At 35.5% G+C, this 22,334-nt stretch overlaps 1 protein-coding gene across 2 annotated transcripts in view; it reads left to right on the forward strand.

The window, feature by feature from the left end:
* NAA35 (N-alpha-acetyltransferase 35, NatC auxiliary subunit) overlaps positions 1-22,334 on the forward strand; it is a 49,293-nt gene that overhangs the window by 11,781 nt on the left and 15,178 nt on the right. For both annotated transcript variants that reach the window (XM_016222874.2, XM_087822734.1), the window contains 11 exons: positions 112-226; positions 1,496-1,570; positions 3,481-3,648; positions 8,853-8,919; positions 8,998-9,041; positions 10,406-10,456; positions 11,105-11,188; positions 11,991-12,105; positions 17,072-17,250; positions 19,925-19,984; positions 21,639-21,745. In XM_016222874.2, coding sequence (XP_016078360.2) covers positions 112-226; positions 1,496-1,570; positions 3,481-3,648; positions 8,853-8,919; positions 8,998-9,041; positions 10,406-10,456; positions 11,105-11,188; positions 11,991-12,105; positions 17,072-17,250; positions 19,925-19,984; positions 21,639-21,745 — 1,065 coding nt within the window. The remainder of the gene's footprint in view (positions 1-111; positions 227-1,495; positions 1,571-3,480; positions 3,649-8,852; positions 8,920-8,997; positions 9,042-10,405; positions 10,457-11,104; positions 11,189-11,990; positions 12,106-17,071; positions 17,251-19,924; positions 19,985-21,638; positions 21,746-22,334) is intronic.

Consider the following 22,334-nt stretch of genomic DNA (forward strand, 5'->3'; position numbering starts at 1 on the left):
ACAGAATACAGTAGTTATTTAAAGTACTGTTATAATTTTATACCATTGTGGGAATTGGGATAAGCTTACTATTTCAGAAACAATTTGTGGGGTCAATTTTTTTATTTGCAGATTTGGTCTTTTTGAAGCCATGTCTGCCATTGAAATGATGGATCCCAAGATGGATGCTGGCATGATTGGAAACCAAGTTAATCGAAAAGTTCTCAATTTTGAACAAGCCATCAAGGTAGTCACCGTTGTGCTTTTTGTGTTTTCTTTTATTGTTTCATATTTTAAAACATTTTGATTAATAATGGAAATGAAACTTAGTATATTAAAGTATAGTTTTCTAAAAGTATCTCAGATATATAAACAAGAATTAGTTATAACTTTTAGTTATTTATCTCTTTCTGTTGCAATCTGAAAATTAATTATTTAAGGTCTTCATTAGAAATTTGCTCCAAGCCCAGCCGGTGTGGCTCAGTGATTGAGTGTCAGCCTATGAACCAAAAGGTCACTCACTGGTTCAATTCTCTGTCAGGGCACATGCCTGGGGTTGCAGGCTAAATCTCCAGTAGGGAACATGCAGGAGGCAGTTGATTGATGTTGCTCTCTCACTAATGTTTCTATCTCTCCCTCTTTCTCTCTCCCTCCCTCTAAAAAAAAAAAAAAAAAAAAAAAAGGCAACAAAACATTAAAAAAAAGTTTGCTCCAAATTTCTATGTGTGCATTTTTTAAATTGATTTTTTGAAAGCATTTGAGTATATATTCAAATACCAGGGTGTAATTGGCTTAGGGATTAAATTTTATTTGTTAATATATTATTATTTTTTAATCCTTACTCGAGGATATTTTTTTTTTAATATTTTTAGAAGGAGAGAGGGAGAGAGAGAGAAACATCTATCAGTTGCCTCCCATACGCGTCCCGACCAGGGATCGAACCTATAACTTATATATTAAGTAAAATGCTTGTGGTAGTGAATATGAAATTTACTCATTGAGAATAGATTTAGAAATTCATTCATAGTTACCACAGAGTTTAATTTTGCATATTTTAAGAAGAAAGATTTGCTGAGTAAATGGATATTGTAAACAAAATTTACAAATAGTATAGTTAACCAACTTAATGGAAGTGTTTTTAAAAATGTTTTTTCTTTGTAAGTTTTGATTCATTAAAATTATTTATATTAATGCTTGAAACTAATTTGAACTGCTTTAAAAATATTTGTTGGTTTGACTTCTTTATAAAAGGTCTTCATTCTGTTTCAAATGAAAGAGGCTTTGATTTTTTTTTATACTAAAGACCTGTTTTAGATACATTCTTTTTAAGAATATAGGTTAATTTGACATCTTAGTTTTATCAGATGATGAGATAAAGTTTTCTTAGAATTGCTGTCTTTAAATACTTAATTTTTGAAAGCCAGAATGCATGGATTTGATATAGCATTTGCAAAATGCTACTGTACATAAATTTTAAAAACTTCTGTTTATATGTCATATTTCCTCTCCTTTTTAGGATGGTACCATTAAAATTAAAGACCTCACCTTGACTGAATTGATAGGGATAATGGATACATGTTTTTGCTGTTTGGTAAGTTAAAATAACACTTTTGGTTAATTTAAAAACTATGACTTATCTGAATCTTTAGATTTAAACGTATACACACCAATGCTGAGTATGCAATACATACAGTGCTTGGCCTAGTAAGGTGTACGTAAGATTAGCAGGGCAAGTTATGCTATAGGAAACAGCATTTTATCTTCTCATCTGGTGAGTTCAGGTTCTCCTTTTTTTCAGTGAGGGGATATTTTCGTTCTAGTGAAGATAATAATGTAACCATTACCCTAAGTACCCTTTAAGTTCCCAAGGTACCCAGGGAAACAAACCTGTAATTGGAAGTTTCCATAAATAAGCATAGAATTGAAACAAAGACCTTTGGATTGGCTTTGGAGAGATAGTTCTCCTAATCTAGAGTGAATTGTTGTAAATTTGCCATGTTTTTGAAGATGATGAAATTTTTTTAGTACTTTCTATGTGCTGAATAAGTTGTCTTCCCTAAACAATGTTGGTTAATTGTGGCAAAATTCTCATTTGTACTGCCTGGTTTTCCTTTTTTGCCTATTTTCTAACCATCCTTTTCTTTTTCAACTTTTAAATCATTGTCCTTAGAAATATATAAATGTTATTCATTTGGTCATTTAGTAAGTATTGATTGCCATTGTGCAAAGTACTTCTATTAGGGGTTTTACATGTATATTTTTTACTTCGATCTTACATCAGCTCTGTTCAATATATGGTATCATCTTATTTGCCTAGGATTACATTGCTAGGAAGGGGCATAACCAGAGTCCTGATCCTGATTCTTCCTCCTCCAAAGCTATTTTCTTCAAAGATATCTTTCTTATCCTTTAGCAGGTTACAGTCCCAGTGAAATAGGACAAATGGAGGCAAGAGGGAGGGTTTTTGTCAAAGTTGAGCAACTATTATTTTTATGAGACTCTTGGGACTCTACCTAAGAGTTTTGTCTTTAATAGGCAGATGATTTTTAGTCTGCAAATTGTTCCTCACACTGATAATACAAAATACATACCTTAATTATAGTAGTTATAGTAATTATAATTACTATAGTAATTTTCACGTGCATTTCTCATTTTGTAATACAGCACTATGGGCCTTGCTCTGTTGCACAGTTCTTGGACTTTATAACTATATAAACTTGGGCAAAATTATTTACACTCTCTAACTCTGTTTCTTTATATGTAAAAGGAGAAAAATATGACACTTCTCAAAATGTTAGGAAATATAAGATAAAATACATGAAAATACCTAGCATAGCACTTGGGACATAATAGTTACATAATAGTTGGCTGCTATAGGTATTCCTAGCTTTAAGCACCTGGTACCTGGCCCATTATAACTACTCAATAAGATAGTGTTGAATGATTATTTTTACGTTTTAGATTCTTCTGGTTGGGGGTATTGAATTAGAGATGGGAGGCAGTAAAACCAATGTATAGTTTCTTGCAGTAATCTAGATGAGATATGATACTCTTGACTGGGTTGGGTATTAAAAATGCAAAAGAAGAGTTGAATAAGTGGCTAGGGACCTAGTTAGTTCTAAAACAGTAAATTCCTTAGTCTGTGGATTTTTATTGACTACATGTGGAATTGATTGCTTTTGGATGCTATATTTGGAGGCACTCTAATTTCATTAGTCTCCAAATATTTTGCAAACTGAGCTATATATAAGAATGCTTTCCATATTTATATTTTTAGCTAATTATATTTATGGTATGTGACTCTTGAAAGACTTCAGTCATTGAAAGTGAATTCTAACTTTTTTACCTTTCCCTGACCTTCCCTTTAATCACCTTTTAAATCTTGTGATTAATATTATATTTATTTGGGTCTGTGGCACTTTCATCTATGACTGTTAGATCAGTTTAGACTTTGCAGACTCTGTCACCTTAAACATATACATTCTTTTATTTCATTTATAGATAACATGGTTAGAAGGCCACTCCTTGGCACAGACAGTATTTACATGTCTTTACATTCATAATCCAGACTTTATAGAAGATCCTGCCATGAAAGCTTTTGCTCTGGGAATCTTAAAAATCTGTGACATTGCAAGGGAAAAAGTAAATAAAGCTGCTGTTTTTGAAGAGGTAAGATTGTGTAATATAAGAATTCCTGAAGCTCATTGACCACTGTGTTCACTGTGATGTATTTAAATGATTATATGGTACATATTTTTGTAACATGTATAGTTAAGAAGAATTTTTAAAACCAATACTGTTGCTGCCTGGCCAGGCATGGCTCAGTGGTTGAGCATCAACCTAGGATCCAGGAGATCGTGGTTCGATTCCTGGTTAGGACACGTGCCTGGGTTGTGGGCTCCATCCCCAGTCGGGGTGTGCAGGAGGCAGCCGATCAATGACGACTCTCTCATCATTGATGTTTCTATATTTCTCTCTCTCTCCCTTCCTCTCTCTGAAATCAATAAAGATATATATATTTTTAAAAAAACTGATTCTGTTGCTATTTACAAATATATTGGCTAAAGTAATCCAGTTCTCTAGGAAAGGACTTTCATCTTAGTGTATGTTCTTTCTGTCGGTACCATTCGTTGAATATCTGTTATGTCCAGAGTACTTTGTTCTGAATATCGTGGGGGTTCACAAAGAAAATAGAAGAGCCAGGCTCTGCCCTCAAGTCTCTTATAAATTAAAACACAGAGTGCTTTACTTTCAGTCTTTGGATAAGAGGGAACTAACGAAAACAAAGGTAAGAATAGTTTAGGGCAGCGATTTTCAACCTTTTTTATCTCATGGCACACATAAACTAATCCTGCGGCACACCAAAAAAATATATTTTCTACTGATCTGATAAAAAAAAAAAAAGATAAAGTTTTGATTCATTCACAGCGGACAGCCATTGTTGTATTAGCTGTTATCATTTTTTAATTTGACAATCTAAGCCTTAGGTTCTAAGGGAAAAGAGATCAGTGCTCCTGACTAGTCAGGTATTGCATGTTTTAAAAATTCTTGCAGCACACCAGTTGAAAATTGCTGTTTTAGGGTAATAACGTTTTCCTCCAGTTAGTACTAGGCACCTTTCCCTGAAGAAGTGTTCTGAGTTACAGACATAGATATTTTTTTCTCCTTATAGAAAATAAAGTTTCAGATATTGATAATTTTAAGGGAAAATGTGATAGCATTTGAGATTATTGATAAGTAATTATTTAATTCTCCCCTTTGTTGGAACTGGTAATAGGCTCCTACAGTGGTCTGGTGTATAGTACGTAAAGCTTTTCTGAGTTAATGTTTTGCATGTGAGAATAATTAAGTATATACCTAACATGATTGTCCACATTTAAATGTATGTCTTGTGAGTTGTTTATAAAATACTGTCTACTTTTTATACACTCATTGGTCATTGAGGCGCATATTTGAATTGACATGGGTGTCATTATGGAAAATGTAATTCATTGGGTAGAATTTTTTAAAAGATTAAGTTAATAAGTGAGAAGAGAAATACAAATTAAATAGTTGCATTCTCAAAGTACATCCAGAGAACATCAAAAATCAGTGGGGTAGAGAAATGATTCATTTAACAAACCGTACTGTAACAATTGATTACCACCCTTCAAAATGAACTTATTTTACATCTGCCTTAGTCCCTTTGGGCTGCTATAGCAGAATACCATTGACTAGTTGGCTTATAAACAACAGGAATTTATTTCTCATTCTTCTAGAGGCTCAGTCATCCAAGATCAGTTTCTGGTGAGGGCCTGCTTCCCAGTTCAAAGACAGCCATCTTACAGTGTGTCCACACATGGTGGAAGGGGAGAGGAGCTCTCTGGGGTCCCTCTTATAATGAGAGTAATTCCATTCATGAGACTTCTGCCCTTGTGACCAAAGCACCTCCCAAAGGGCATGTGTCCAAATACCATCACATTGGGGTTTAGGACTTAACATATGAATTTGGGTGGGGTTGGGGGGAGGATAGTTGACAACATCAAAATAAATTACAGATGAAATTATTTTTTCAATATATTTGTATTGATTTCAGAGAGAGGAAGGGAAAGAGAGAGAGAGAGAAATGTCAATGAGAGTCATTGATCAACTGCCTCCTGTATCCTCTCCTCCTGGGGATCGAGCCCGCGATCCAGGCATGTGCCCTGACCAGGAATCAAACCATGATCTCCTGGTTCATAGGTCGATGATCAACCACTGAGCCACACCGGCTGGATTACTTATTTTACTTTTTCTTTCAGTCTCTTCTCACTCACTTGGACATTCTCCAACAGGACATTCTTTTCTACCACTACACAGAAATTGGTGTTAACAAGGTCCTTAATGATACCCATCTTGCTAAATCCATTGTTCTCACCCCTCCCTCTTCAGTCTGTCAGCATCATTTGACCTTGTTGATCACTCTTTGAAATACTTTCTTCTTCTCATCTTCCTGATACAGCAGTGTCTTAGGTTTCATTCTTCCTCACTAGTGAGTCCATTTCTTGCTCTTGTTTCTCTAGAATGCTGGAATATTCTTGGGCTTTCTCTTTCAGTTGATTTCCTCTAGTTGTGTGGCTTTTAATACCAACTATATGCTGATGAAACCCAAATTGATATCTCTAGTTCTGATTCCTCCCCTGACTTCCATCCTCGAGCAATAGCTTCCTGAAATCTTCACTTGATTGACTAAAGAAATTGCAAATTTAACATAACTGAAATTGCACTCCATTTCTGCCTTTAATTCTGCTCCTCCCTAAATCCACCCTGTCTCAGTAAATGGTACTGTCATTTACCACTTGCTAAGGCCAAAAATTATTCTTGATTGTATAGTTTTCCTCAAACCCCATATTCATTTCATCAACACGTCATGTTGGCTTTACCTTTTAAAAATACACTGATTTCCACCACTTCTCACTCTTAGTTATAACTCAGTCCAAATCACCATCAGCTTCTGCTTGGACTGTTCGAATGTGTCCAGTATCTGGTTTCAGTTCGACTTTTGTCCTCCTTAAATCCACAAAGTTTTCAGCACGATCTTTTAATGGCAGCAACTCTTTACCCAGCTCCTCTGCTTCAGCCCTCCAGTGACTTAAGTTCTTGCTACTGAGGCTCATATTTATTACACAGACCTGTGATATTCTTCCAGACAAATGTTTTCCCTTAGACTCCTCTTGGCAAACTCACAGTTCACAGATAGGGCTTACGGGTGGGTTTTTTATTTGTTTTGTCTTCACAGTGTTGGCCTACTTAATTTTTTAAAAAATTGGTAACACTTAAAGATTGGAAGATTTTACATTAAATTAGGTTTTTGTTCTGAAAAATTAAGAGACCTGCCCACACTAGTCTTGCATTAATTCATGGCCACAGTAGGGTAACTAGTGGCTGACTTCCTTTAGATGAAGTATGTGTTCTCTGGTTTGCTGCAGTCTCTCCCATTTCCCAAGGTATCTTATAACCAGCCTGATGTACTCAGGAAAGTTACCAGCTGTTTACTTTTATGGCCCCTACAGTAAGCCATCATTCATTCAACAAATATGTTTTAAACAGTACTCTGAGCCAAGCACTGTTCTTAAGTCCTGGAATAAAATAGTGAATAAAGCAAAGCTTGAACTCATGAATTATGCATTATTTTGGATAGTCAGTGTGTAAGTAAACAAATACATATATAATGTCAAGTAGTGATTAGTTTTATGAAAAGTAAAGTAGGAGGAGGGGAGAGAAAGTGGTGGAGGGTGCTGTTTTAGAGAATGCACAGGGGGAAACCTCTATATGAGGAATCGACATTGGAACAGAGGCTGGAATACATGGGGGGTGGAGCTCTAAATCTTTTGAAGAAAATAATTTTGAGAATGGGGTCAATAAGCACAAGGGCCCTGAAAAGAGAGTGTGTTCGATGTGTCTGAAGGACACAAGAAAGCCTGTATGACTGCTGTACAGTGAACATGGGAGAAGAGGGGTGGGTAGGAAATGAGAGTCCAGACAGAGGCCAGAGCCACATAGTGAAGGGCTTTAGAGGCCCAAGGCTCATGGTGGGCTTTTGGATTTTCCTGTGAGGAAGGAAACTACGCTTTGAGTAGAAAGTGCTGTGAGATGACTTAAAACAATCCCTTTGACTTCTGGTGGCAAATAAATTGTAACAGGGACAAGTGTGGGAAGGTGGGCAACCTAGCTGGGGACAGTTATAGAAGTGAGAGATGGTTGTGACTTGAACTAGAGACAGCTGCGAAAGGAGTGAGAGCTGGTTAAATTAGAAGTTAAAAGATAGAACCTACAGGATTTTCTGATGGATCTGATGTGGGCTGTGGGAAAATGAGAGGACTTGAAGTGTAGGTTTTTTCAGCCTGAGTAACTGTGGATAGGTGGAAGCGCTATAGCAGTGTGGTAAACACAGGGTGAGTTCATTTTTTTCAGACACGTAAAATCTGAGAATCTTATTTGATGTTCAAATAGAGATTTTTAAAAGACTCAGTCCTGTCACTGATGTAATACCATTGAGTTGTTTGAGACCAGGGACGTAATTTATGTTTGTTTTCTTTCTCTTTGTAAGATAGTAATACCTGGCATGAATTACATGCTCAATGATGTTTTTGTTAAGAATTCAGAAATTTTGCTATAGTTCTGGCCACTGCTGTAAATACATATTAGTGCATTATATTAGGTTTTTATATACATTTTTATAAGAACTATAATGTGACAGAAACACTCCTTAAATAGAGCTTCTGGCTTCTTAATCAAATAATCCAGATGTTATTAAATTCATCTTCAATGTGAGTCAGCGAACCACTTAATTTGTTAATGTCTCAGTAGTGTTTTAAATTATTTTGGGGGTGGAAATCATGTGTGAATAATTTTTTTGAGAATGGGGCTGAAGTGGGAATGTGGTTTTGCTCTTTCACTTTGAGTAATTCTATTTGAGAAGGCTTAAGCTTTTTATCCTAACAGTGAAACAGGCATTTAATAATTTTTGAACTAAGAGTCTTATTTAAATCTTGAAATCTTATAATCAAACAGTAATTACTATATATTTACTGTCCACCTGTGAATGTGAGAATGTTTTGTAAGTGGGGATTACCTTGTGATATCATAAGCATTAGCCCTGTTTTACAAATGAACATATTAAATGCAAGTATATTTAAATTGCCTAAGGACAAGCAATTGAAATTAAGGACACAGCATTAGAAAATGGTGTTTTAAGGATACAATGATAAGGAAAGCTTGGATGTTTGATAGCAATATTTAGACAAGCAGGTTGACATTCCATGACTGTTATTAGCAAATAGTGATTTTGTAAGCAAAATATAAGGAAAGGTTTTGCTACTACTCGAGGACCTAATTATTCCTTTTCTGTATAGGAAGATTTTCAGTCAATGACTTACGGATTTAAAATGGCTAACAGTGTGACAGATCTTCGAGTTACAGGTAATACCATCTATAAAGATAATTCACAAGTTCAGCATTTGGATTTGATTCCTTTTTAACCTCATTGTCTCTTTCTAGGCATGCTAAAAGATGTAGAGGATGACATGCAAAGAAGAGTAAAGGTATATATCTATTTTTTTCCTCTCTTTTCTTTGGTATAGGATTTTTTTCTTCTAAATGTCAGGTTAACTCTAAGTACAAATAACTAATGTAGGTAGGACCATCAACTTCCTTTGTATATGTTGTGCCTTTTGGTAATGAGTTTGGAGGCTGTTATAGGAGCTTCTGATAAGTTACTGTCATTTTTAGTATTGAAACAATTAACCTCAATTTTTCAGTTTTGAGCCAGTGTTTTAGAGTTTTTGTATGATATTTTGTTTTTGTTTTTGTTTGTTTTAATCCTCACCCGAGGACATTTTTTTCCATTGCTTTTTCCGGAGGGGGGAGAGGCAGGGGGAAATATCCTTGGCCAGAATCGAACTTGGGACCCTTCAGTCCATGGGCCAACTGTCTAAGCACTGTGCCAGACTGGCTAGGGCTGTATGCTGTTTTAAGAGTAGCATAATATTGTAGAGTTTTAAGTTTCTCCAACATAACTATCTTCACCTTCATATCTTTTAATAGCTAGGACAGTGTCTACAACATAGTGGAAGAGCTCAGTAAATGATAGTATCCCAAATCTGGTAAATGCCTTCTATGAATGACATCCTTCAGCCAGGTGACCCTGATGATTTGTGTCTCATAGAGATTATAAAAGGAAAAAAGTTAATATTTCTATTTTTTTTACACTTGTATAACACAGCATGGTTGTCAAAGCAATTTCACATTTTCATCTTATTTAATATTCATAATTATTTATTAAATTAGACAATAAAATGTACACGGTGCCCTACATTTAGGTTAGGAAAATACAGCTCAAAGGAGTTTAGTAACCTGAGTCTTACTCAAGGGCATGCCACTAGTCAGTTGCAGCTCAGTGCTAGAAACCAGCTCTTCTACTAGGTCTTTCTAGAATTTTGTCAAAATAGGCAACTATATATTATTGTGTGTTAACAGGATATCTTGCATTTTAGTGCAGGACAGATCAGTATTTACTATGTGACTTTATTTTTATGATGTGATTTTGTAAAGGTTACTTTTTTTAGCAGGGTTAGTTTTGAAATCATCAGGAATTTCAATGAATAGATCTTTTTAAAAGAAAGAACTACCGTGTTCCATGTGCGTTTACTTATGTTATTTTACTGTTTTTGCTGCTTTTAATGCCTTATTCTTTTGTGTGATCTTTGTAATTTATATCAAAGTTAACTTTCTATATATAATATTAATAGGAAAATAAATACTAATTACAGCTTCTTTTCCCTCTCAAATAGTTTTCTTAAAAATAGATTCTTACAATAAATTAATTTAGTGCTTTACCTTGTATATTTATAATTTCATGTTTCTACAGGTTTGTGTTTGTTTTAATTCACCTTTTTTAAAATTTTAGAGTACTCGAAGTCGACAAGGAGAAGAAAGAGATCCAGAAGTTGAACTAGAAGTAATTGAACTTATTTTCTGGTAGATAATATCAGAGAAGTCTACCTCTTAATGTTGTAGTTTTATGAACTGCGTTATAATTTATGGAAGCCCTTTTTAAGGTATTTCTTTAAAAATTGGACATTGCAAGGGATTTTATTTCCCTTGTATTTATTTTGATAGAATGATAATTCAGCACTTTCAAATACCTGATTGATTTCAAAGCTGAATCTTCAGTGTTCCTATGAGGTAGGAAGAAAAAATGACCTTTTACAGATGATACATCAAAGCTTGGCAAACCTCAAGAACTTACACGGTGTCAAAAGTTGCCAAACCCGTGTTGAATCCTAAATTTTCTGACTCTGCTTAAAATATTTCTTTAACAGTCCTTTTTAAATTCTGATTAAATCCATTTTTGAGATGATAGTGTAACTTTTGTCTTAAGGAAAAATCAGTCCTGTTGTTATAGAAGCTTTATATTTCTATTTCAATAGAGTAGGCTTCGTTATGTTTCCTGCAGCTCCTACTTTCAGGTGTTTAAAGACTGAGTGAAGGTGTTTGTAATGTAGTAAGTTATTAACTGAAATTTAGGACTTAAAATAACATATTTTAAAATGAAATTCTTTTGACAGACTTTGCATCTTTTAACTTCCAGTTCTTTATTTTTTAGCACCAACAGTGTTTAGCAGTATTCAGCAGAGTGAAATTTACTCGAGTGTTACTGACAGTACTTATAGCCTTTACGAAGAAAGAGGTAAGGGCATTTACTGTAATCTGTTTATTTTAGTAGTGTTTTGGGGGTAGGGGTGAGGGAGATAGAATGCTTTATTGAATTAGTTCTGAGACTTTTCCATTGGAATGCCCCTGGTTGCACATCTATAGCACTCAACATTTGGTATATTTACATCAGAGTAGCCCTGATGATTTTCTCAAAGTCACATGAATTTTACATTCTGCTCCATAACATATACATGTCTATTGTTGATATAAAAATGGGGTAGTCATATTTTGTGAATCGAAAGGAGAAAGTAAAAATAAGAATTTTAGTGTGTCTTCTTTCATTCAGGAAATAATTAACTGTTAGATTTGCATAGACTCTAAACTAAGCCCTAGAGGGTGAATTTTGTGTGTGTGTATGTGTATCTTAATCACAAATGAATTTGTGAATAGTTAATAAGTGTTGAGTGAAGGACTAACCTTTACCATGGTTCTAACTTTTGTAATACTTTTTTTTTTTTTTTCACCTTGATGAATGACAAAGTAGAAATGTTGAAATTTTCCAGTTGGCTGCATCTCTTTTTAAACAGAAGATTAATAGAATAAACCAGAAATGTTTTCTATTGTTTTTAATGGTTTATACAAAATATAGGTATGGGTAAAAAAATAATTTCTATCCTAACAGGATCTGGGCATCCTGTATTAAGTGAATAATTTGTGAAAACCAGTGTCATTACAACAAGGACTTGATTTCATTATTGTTTATAGGATTTTCCTATTTAATGTATATCTTTCAGTGAAAGAATATGTAAGAATGTTTTTGGTGATTTATTTGCTAGACCAGTGCTGTTGCAGAAGCTCAAAAATTGATGGTTCAAGCAGCAGATCTTCTTTCTGCCATTCATAATTCATTGCATCATGGCATCCAGGCCCAGAATGATACTACAAAAGGAGGTAATTGTCTGTTTTGCTTCTACTCTCTTTTCATTCTTTCCCATCCAGAGTGTATAGTGTTTGATTTGTTCTAAAATATCACTTAATTCGGTCTCTCTGGACCTTGGAGTGTTTTGTTCCATAGACTTATAAAGTATTTATGCTCCCTGCTTTTAAAATTTTTTCTAGAACAGAAGCAGTACTGTACCCTACTGTATGTGCTCTAAGTATTTACCCTATCTGGTGACCATGCTGTGATGTCAGCAGTACATTCTTTTTTTTACATTCTTTTTTAGTCACCTCTCCCCTTCTTTAAGAGATCATCACCTCCATTACAAAGTCTTCCCTGACTCCACCAGGCAGGCCTCAGTATTCCCTCATTGCACTCACGCATGCCTCTATTACATCATTTTTTAGTGTATCGTATTGTAGTTGTTTACATATTTGTCTTTCCATGAGCTTTTGATACTTTAAGCTAGGGACTGTCTTATTTGTGTATCTCGATAGTGCTTGGCACATTGTTGACACGCAGATTTTATTTATGAAATATGCCTAAAAATGAAAGCAATAGTGTACTTATGTTGTATAAGTTGCAGTTGAGTTTAATCTTGTGTGTCTAATCTCCCTCTGCCTCTCTTTTAAGGACACTTAGGATAGCATTTAGGGTCCAGTCAGATAATCCAGGATTATCTTATCAAAAGATCCTTACTTGCGCCCCAGCCAGTTTGGCTTAGTAGCTAAAGTGTCAGCCCACAGACTGAAGGGTCCCCGGTTCGATTCCGGCCAAAGGGCATGTACCTCGGTTTCAGGCTTGATCCCTGGCCCTGGTCAGGGCTCATACAGGAAGCAACCAACTGATGTGTCTCTCATCGGTGTTTCTCTCTCTCTCTCTTCTCTCTCCCTTCCACTCTCTCTGGAAAGCAATGGGGAAAAAAAACCCTCGGGTGAGGATTAAAAAAAAAAAAAATTTGAAAAAGATCCTTACTTGCATCTGCAAGGACCTTTATTCCAAATAAAATAACATTTATAGGATTCAAGATGACCATAAATGTGAGGGTTAATTGTTGGATTTTTTTTTTTTAATATATCTTTATTGATTTCAGTGAAAGGAAGGGAGAGAGATAGAAACATCAGTGATGAGAGAGGCATTGATCGGCTGCCTCCTGCAAGCCCCAGAGTGGGGATTGAGCCCGCAACCCAGGCATGTGCCCTGACTGGGAATCGAACCAGGATCTCCTGGATCCTAGGTTGATGCTCAGCAGCTGAGCCATCCCTGGCTGGGCTAATTGTTGGATTTTTAACTCTGTTCCACAGGTCTGTGCCTGTCTTTATGCCAGTCTCACATTGTCTTAATTACTGTAACTGTAATAAGTTTTGAAATCAGAAAGTATGACTCCTTCAACTTTGTTCTTTGCTCCACTGATTTCTAGTTTCCATTACTGTTGTTGAGAATTCTAATGACTTTCTATCTTGATTCTATATATGTAACTTATTTTTGTCTCTTTCAATCTCTTATTTTTGTCAGTCTCTTAGGACTTTGCGTTTTAACACACCAATTAGAAATTTCATGATGATATGCTTTGATAGAAGCTCTGTATTGGCCCTTTCAGTCTAAGTATTTGTATCATTCGATTCCAGAAATGTTCTTAAATGATTTGGGTTATTTTGCTTCTACTATCTGATCTCTATTTCTGGAACAATTTTTATTAGTTTACCCTTCATTTATTTTAAAAGAGAGTCAGGGAGATTAGACACCAGAAGAGGAGAAGGTGATGTGAAGACAGGTATATTGGCATGATGCAGCTAGAGGCCAGGGAATTCTACCAGCCACAAAAAGCTGGAAGAGATGAAGAGTAAGTTTTCCCTTTAAAGTCTTCAGAGTGCTACCCTGTCAATGCCTTGATTTCAGCCCAGGGAAACTGATGTTAAACTTCTGGTCTTCAGAACTGTGAGACAATGTGTCTGTTGTTTTAAAACACCCAATTTTTATGTCCATTTACATACATATATTTTCTAGCTGTATCCTCTAAAGGACCTGGGAGACCTGTCATCCAGATCTTGCTTCCTAAAGACCTTTGTCCACTAAAAGTAACTGGGGGTGAGACTTGACCAAGATGGTGACATAGGCTCCTGAGCTACCTTTCTTCCATGGACACAGTGAATGTACAGCTATGTACAGAGCAATTTCCTCTGAAAGAGATCCAGAAACTAGCTGGTCAGCTTCTACACGTTAGATGAATGAGAAAATACCCACATCAGAACGGGTAGGAAAGGCTGAGATACTCTTGCCATAAACCCCCACACCTGACATAGTGCCATACAGTCAGGAGAGTACCCCCAACTCCCAGCTTCTACCTGAGGAGTGAATGGTTTGGACCCCATATCTAGCGTCCCAACTTTTAAGACTCCTGGAGAGACGGACTCTCTGAACCTCTAGCTCTGAAAGTCGACAGGGTTTGTGTCCACAAGACCCACAAGACTATGGCAAACAAAGAAGCAGTTCTCATGGGGCTCATGAGCATTTGCCAAGGCAGTCCCTGTAGGAGTCAGCGCAGAGGGAGCAGGCAAAGTTACCCTTCTCCCAGTCTATCCCTGAAAGAGGTTCATCTGTATATTTTAAAAGCTGTTGCCTAAGGGCCAAGTTTCTAATTTAGCAGGCACTAGGGACTGGCTGTGAACCTTCCTAGAGACCAGGGAAGCCCTAGGATACCTTGCTTGCCTTCTTCCTCCGACCGACTCCAAGTCACCAGTATGTCCCTAGAAGGAGCTTGTTTACCCAACTGCACCCCAGCTTTTACTGCTACTGGCTGAGGGATGGGACCTGGATCATCTAGCTCTGATAGCCATAGGGTCCCAGAAGACTAGCAAAGAAGCACTTCTATTGGGCTCCTGAGTATTTGCCCTGGTTATCCCGGCAGGGATCAGGGCAAAGGGAGCAGTCAGAATCGCTCATCTCCTGGTCTTTCCCTGAAATAGGTTTGTATGCATACTGTTAAAGCTGCTGCCTGAGTGTCGGGCTACTAATTTAGCAGGCTTCTAGGGACTGGTGAGATCTTCCTGAGACTAGGAAACCAGTTGACATCTTTCCCACCTTGTTTCTCCAACTTACTGCAATAATAAGGCCCAGTTACCAGTATCTCCCAGGAAGGAACTTATACACACAGCTGGTGCTCAAGCTTTTGTATCTGCCACCCAGAGGACAAGCCCGAGATCACTTGGCTCTACTAACCACCAGGGTTTGCGTTCAGGAGTCCCACAGGACCGTAAAACAGAGAAACAGTTGTTAGCAGGCGGAGAGCACCCTTCCCCATGGATATGCACTCAGGCCCATCACAGAGGGATTAGGCAAAAATGCCCATCTCCTGGTTTCCGCCTGGAAAGGGACTTAACTATATACTTCCCCAGCTGCTGAGGGGTTAGCTTCTAATTGGCCTGCATGTAGGTGGTGACTTTGGGACACTGATGGGTCTTGGCACACCCTCAACTACTAAGTACTGAGGAGGAGATGTGGACAATCAACAAAAGTTTGAGTGGCAGCTAGCAGCTTGGGCTGGGCTGAAAACATAGGAAAGTATGTAAAACTGTTAAAGGTAAATATACACAGCCGTCCCTCTGTATCAGAAAGGGATTGGTTCCAGGATCGTCTACAGATGCTCAAGTGCCTTATATAAAATAGTGTAGAATAGTGCATACATTCAGCCTTCTGTGTCCACAGATTCCATATCACACATTGCATGGTTTTTGATCTGTGGTTGGTTGAGTCCATGGATGCAAAACCTGTGGATACCGAGGGCCCACTAGTTTAATTCAGAATACTCTAATGCTGGGTAAACCACTTATAACACTTGTATGAAGGTTAAAAGACAAAAGTATTTAAAATAACTAAAATAATTCGTTAATGGATGCACAGTGTAAAAAGATGCATATTGTGACATCAAAAACAAATATGGTGGAGGAGCTTTTGTGAGTGTTTGAAGTTATTATCAGCTTAAAATGGAGTCTTACAAATGTATTTTATGCAAACCTCATGATAACCACAGATACCTATAGATTCACAGGAAAAATAAAGAGAAAATAAAAGCATAGCACTACAGAAAATCATCAAATAACGAAGAGAGCAAGAGAAGGAAGAAGGGAACAAAGGAATTACAAAAACTATAAAACAACCACAAAACAGTTGACAGAATGACAATGGCGATTCCATACCAATCAATTAAGTGTAAACTAAATTCTCCAATAAGTAGACATAATAGGGAGTGTAGCTGAAGGTTTGTCAATTTTGTTTATCTTTCTGGTAAACTAGTTCTTAGTTTCTATCATCTTTTCTGTTGTTTTTCTGGTCTCTATTTCATTTATTTTCACTCTGTTATTATTTCCTTCCTTCTGCTGACTTTGGGCTTAATTTGTTTTTTAGTTCCTTTAGATGTAAAGTTAGATTGCTTATTGAATCTTTCTAATATTTTAATATGTGCATTTATTGCTATAAACTTCCCTGTAACAACTGCTTTTGCAGCACATAGGTTTGGATAGGTTTCAGTTTTCATTTGGTTTGAGACAGTTTTTTATTTTTTTTTGTTTTCTTCTTTGACCCATCGGTTGTTCATAACTGTGATGTTGTTTAGTTTCCACATATTTGTAGATTTTCCATTTCTAATTTCATACCATTGTGTGGTCAGAAAAGATAGTTGTTATGAGGGAATATATTAACCCTATTTTATCCTATTCTTGGTTTGGAGGTAGAAAGCCCTGTCACCACTACCAACACCATGTACATAGGAAATACAATTTTAGGTTATTAAATATGCTTATCTACTTTAAAATATGTGTTTATAGGTATATAAATTAGAAATTATAAAATCTAGAGAGTATTGTGATTAGAATTTGTTTGGAGATTCTTTTGAAACTGGCATTTTTCTTTTTACATTTAGTAGTATTTGAGGTTTAAAATTCTGAGAAACATTGAAAATCTTATTTTTTTTCTTTTTAGATCATCCAATTATGATGGGTTTTGAGCCCCTTGTTAACCAGAGGCTACTTCCACCTACCTTCCCTCGATATGCAAAAATAATTAAAAGGGAAGAAATGGTTAACTACTTTGCAAGATTAATAGATAGAATAAAAACTGTCTGTGAGGTGGTAAATTTAACAAATTTACATTGTATCCTGGTAAGTACAAATCTCTATTCTGGAATATAACTATTCATTTTAGAATTTAAGAAACTAAAGTCTAGAGAAGTTAGATAATTTATCCGAGTTTTACAAATGGGAGTTTGAACCCTGGATTCTGTCTTCAAAAGCTTTTATATAATGTGTGTGTATACACATAATGCATGTGTATTAATATTTTTTCATACAAAATATTAATGCTTGGTAACCTTTTTTCATTAATTACTAATCTCTATATCATGAATATCTTTTCATGTCAACACATATATTTCTATATTATTTTAATGGCTGCATGGAACTTCACTGTAAGCATATATCACCGTTTTCTTCAGCCCATTCATATTGAACCGCATTTAAGTCTTTTTCAGTGTTTTGCTATTATAAACAGTACTGTGGCAAATATCTTTATAGGTAAATCTTCGTATCAGGTGCTTTCTTCTCCCTTAAGATAAATCCCTAAACAGTGCGGTTGCTGGGTAAAAGAGGGTGTATATTTTTAAGTTTGCATTTTTTTAGATTAATCTTTTTTATGGATTTAAATACAGAAAAAATATACTTTTATTTGGGGAATATTAACACGCTCAGAGGTAGCCCAGCCTGTTTGGCTCGGTGGTTGAGCGTCTGCTCATAAACTAGGAGGTTACTGTTTGATTCCCAGTCAGAGCACATGCCCAGGTTGCAGGGTTGGTCCCCAATAAGGGGCATGCAGGAGGCAGCCGATCGATGATTCTCTCTCATCATTGATGTTTCTCTCTCTCTCCCTCTCCCTTCCTCTCTTTGAAATCAATAAAAACATATTAAATTCTTCAGGAAGCAAAGAATTAAAAAAATTCAGAGGTGGAGTTGTGTTAATTGGTAAGGTTATAGTGATATTTATAAGGTTGCTAGGAAGGTAGGAAATATGCAAAATAATACTATTGATATTTAGACATAAGTACACTAATCTGTTTTGCATGACGGTATGTAGATATGCATTTGACTGTTGTTCCCGTTACATGCTGAGGTACATAATTCCTATCCCATGTCATTTCCTCTTTGAAATCTTCCTTATTGGTTCCAGGTTTCTTCTGTATCTGTATTCTTGAGATGACAATCAGTTTATATTCCTGGAATTGAGCAGCAACCTCTGAGATATAGTTAATGGTCAATAAAGATTTGTGCTTTTGTTTATACTCTGTCTTATAATAACTTTATTTTCCCTTCCACTAATTCTTTGTCATTAAAGCCCAGCTTAAGTCTTCATTCCTTACTGAAACTTTCACTGATTATGCCTTTATTACTTCCTTTTCTATTTGCTTTCTTTTTAGTATTTTGTCCCTAAGAATCATGAATCTTAAAGGTAGAAAAAGATCACAGATGTAAGCCAGTTCATTTTGCAATTCATTGTATAGCTAAACAAAGGTTTAGAGGGATTGTAACTAAACTAGATTGGTTAGTGACAATGTCTGCATAATAAATAGAGATTTCCTTACTCTTCTGCTGCATCTATTTTTCTGATCCTTAATTGTTACACAGATAACTATTCATGTTCAGATTAATTGTAGGGTTTTAGAAAAGGAGAAGATCAGTGTGAATTGGAAGAAGAAAGTATAATACAACAGTTGAAATTTGTATTCTGGCAGATTATAGATTATCTTATTAGGGGGGTGAATGCATAATGACGCACCATAGTAGAGGGGAGCTGGGTGAGCCTGGACTTCTGGCACTGGACATGGAAAGAGCATACTAGGAGAAAAGTCTGGATTCCTGGAAGGCCTGAGACAGAGGAATAGGCGTGGTAGTGAGAGAGTGTGGCAGAGGCCAAAAATAGAGGAAAAGATTAAAGTTAGGAAAGGTAAGAGACCAAATGGTCCTGTAGATCTGCATAAGAAACTTCTTCTTAGGATAAAGTGCCAGATTATAGAGGATGCTGACAGATCAGTAAGGTCAGATAAGCATCCAAATGAAAACTTGGGATAGGACATAAGCACACACATTTAAGAAGAAGTAAACATTAAAAATGCCTAACCTTACTAGCAATTAAAGAAATGAAATTTGTAACAACCAGATTGAAAAGTATAATAATATTTAATGTTGATAAAGGAGAATAGTCAATCACCTCTACTCCATTGGCTCTCTCCAGTCTTAAAAATATGTATACTTTGACTCAGCAAAATGCAGAATAATGTGAAGATGATACAATTACTACCCTACAACCTACAGATGTTAACATTTCAGCATATTTTCGTATCTTTTTTCCTATCTGTGTAAAAACCCATGTATAGTTTTCTGAGCATAACTCTTGGCCTTTCCCTAGAGTCAGGAATAGTCAGTCAATAATATGAATCCAGTTGGCCTGGTTATTTGGTATTTATTTATGTGAAATAGGAAGTAAACCTCTGTCATTAGTTAGTAAATTATTATTGATACTGTTATTTTCATGATGTACAAATTTAATATGACTATCCACACAACACTATTATTGGTCAGTTTGTTTAAAAAAAATTGAAGCTCTGAAATTATCCAAAGTCTCTTCGAACAATTAGATACTTCCTGTAGAGAACATCTTTAGCTTTTGTCATATTCTAACTCTGGTAGGATATTATTTCCAGTGAAAATTACTCTCTGTACACAAATGTTTTCTGCTTTTATTTCATCCATTATTGACATTACTTTCTCTCTGTTTATGTCTTAGGATTTTTTCTGTGAGTTTAGTGAACAGTCACCTTGTGTTCTTTCAAGATCTCTATTACAAGTAAGTTCCATTTAGTACTGAAAATACTTCTTTAAACATCAAATTATATGTCTACAGACATTGTTTTATTGATTGACAGAACAAAAGGTAGATGCTTCTTTCAAAAGGATATTCCATAGTTAATGTTACATTTTTAATTAGAAGCGTTGACTTAGAGTGTTAGACATTCATCAAATAAACCTCAATTTGAAAACAACTGAAATATACAAAGTATGCACCCTGACTGTTTTGGAATTAAGTGAGTAATCAATAACAGAAAGATATCTGGAAAATTCTCCAAATTTTTGGAAATTAATACATGTCTGAAGAACCCATGGGTCAAAGAGGAAATCTTAAATTAGAATGAAAATGAAAATATAACAATTAATGTGGTCGGTTTTTGACCAAGCACAAAGATAAATCAAGAGAGAAATGGTAGTCTTTTCAACGAGTGGTACAAGGACAGTTGGACAGGAATATGGGGGGAAATTGACTCAGAATACATCATAAGCCTAAATGTAAAATGTGAAACTAAAACTTTAAGAAGAAAGGATAGGAGAAGATCTTTGTGACTTTGAATTCTCAGGTGTGATATTAAAAGCACAATCCTTAAATTGATCAAGTTAAAACTTTAATCCTGAGGAAGACAAGGAAATGAAGAGGGACTACACAGTGGGGAAAAAATACTTTCAAATCATGTCAAAAGACTTGAATCTAAAACATATAAAGAACTCTGTAAACATAACAGTAAAAAGACAGACAATCCAATTTTTAAAATGAGCAAAAACCTTGAAAACTTCAATATGAAAAAATATTTAACATCATTATTATTACTGAAATGCAAATTAAACCACAATGAAATACTCCTACCCATCCTTCAGAATATCTTTTAAAAAAAAGTAAAGAAAAGGAAAAATAGAATATCAAGTGCTTGTAAGAATGCCATACTGATGTGAATGTGAAGTGCTATAGACACTTTGGAAAACAGTTGGCACATTCTTATAAAATGAAACTAACAAATCCCAGTCCTGCTCGTTTACCCTAGAGAAGTAGAATCTGATGTTCTGGAAACCTGTGTGTGAATATTTATAGCTGTTTCGTTTATAATCAGCAAAATCTGGAAACCACCCAAATGTGTTAGGAATCAAGTACAGTGTCATATAGTAAATATTAAAACGCACTGAGATTAAGGGGAGAAAATTAAATGCTAATTACTATTAAGTAATATTTTATTTTAAATTTAATAATGTACTACTTAATCTATTTCTTCCAGTTTTGGAAAGGTTGTATGTGTTCTGAAATGTTCATGAGAGAGAAAGATTATTGACTAGCCATTTATTATTTCATAATTTACAAAACCCTAACTTACATATTAGCTCATTTGACACATTTAGAGTAGTCAGTTTATTTTGACCAGTTCACAATTACTACTATTGACTTGGAAGATTTTTTCCTGCATATTTTTTATTCTCCTGCGTCAAAATACACCTTAAGTAGGGATTAATAACTAATACCCTTTGTGGATTTATAAAAATTTTCCACTAACTTTTTATAGTTTAATCTCTCCTATTCTGTGGTATTTTTAAGAAGTATGCTCATGTCACAGTAATGGCATCTTTATGTGCAATATGTCAAGTTTGTGATGGCATTACTAATATATGACATTTGTTTTAAGACCACTTTCCTGGTGGATAACAAGAAGGTCTTTGGAACTCACCTCATGCAAGACATGGTGAAAGATGCACTTCGGTCTTTTGTCAGCCCTCCAGTGCTTTCCCCAAAGTGAGTATCGTAGACGTTCTGTGAAAAGTCTCTCTTAAAAGTGTTTCTTAAACACCCAAACTCTCTGTTCTCCTCCTTTCTAACCAAGGTATAAAAACTGTTGGAATCAAGTATCCATGTAAAAAGCAACAAACTCAGTCATGTTAAATTAATTGATTTATGCGACATGTTGTTTACATTTAAACTGAGATTTTTATGAGGTTGACATTAGGTCCAATATGAGAAGAAAAACTTCCAAGGAGTTACCAAATTCAGTAAATTGTATTGACTTTAACTAAGTGCAAAGGCACCTGGGGGATATAATTACAAAAACAAGGTAAGGTCTCTTTTCAATGAGCAGAGTCTAGATAGAGGTAGAAAATGCAGATAATTGATTCTTAAATTATGTTCTGATAGAGTCACTGCCCCCAAACATCCTGCCATAAGAGGCTGGAAAGTGTTACAGGCAGAAAGAATCATCATTTTTGTTGGCATTTTGGAAAATAAATAGCTTTCCATGATGGAGGGAAGAGCCTATTTCTTAACAAAGAAACCAGCATGTGTGAAGACCAGGTGTATGAGATTATGTGTTTTAAGAGCAACTAGTGGT

This window comes from Miniopterus natalensis, chromosome 12 (genome assembly GCF_054644295.1).
Source record: "Miniopterus natalensis isolate mMinNat1 chromosome 12, mMinNat1.hap1, whole genome shotgun sequence".
Taxonomy (NCBI): domain Eukaryota; kingdom Metazoa; phylum Chordata; class Mammalia; order Chiroptera; family Miniopteridae; genus Miniopterus; species Miniopterus natalensis.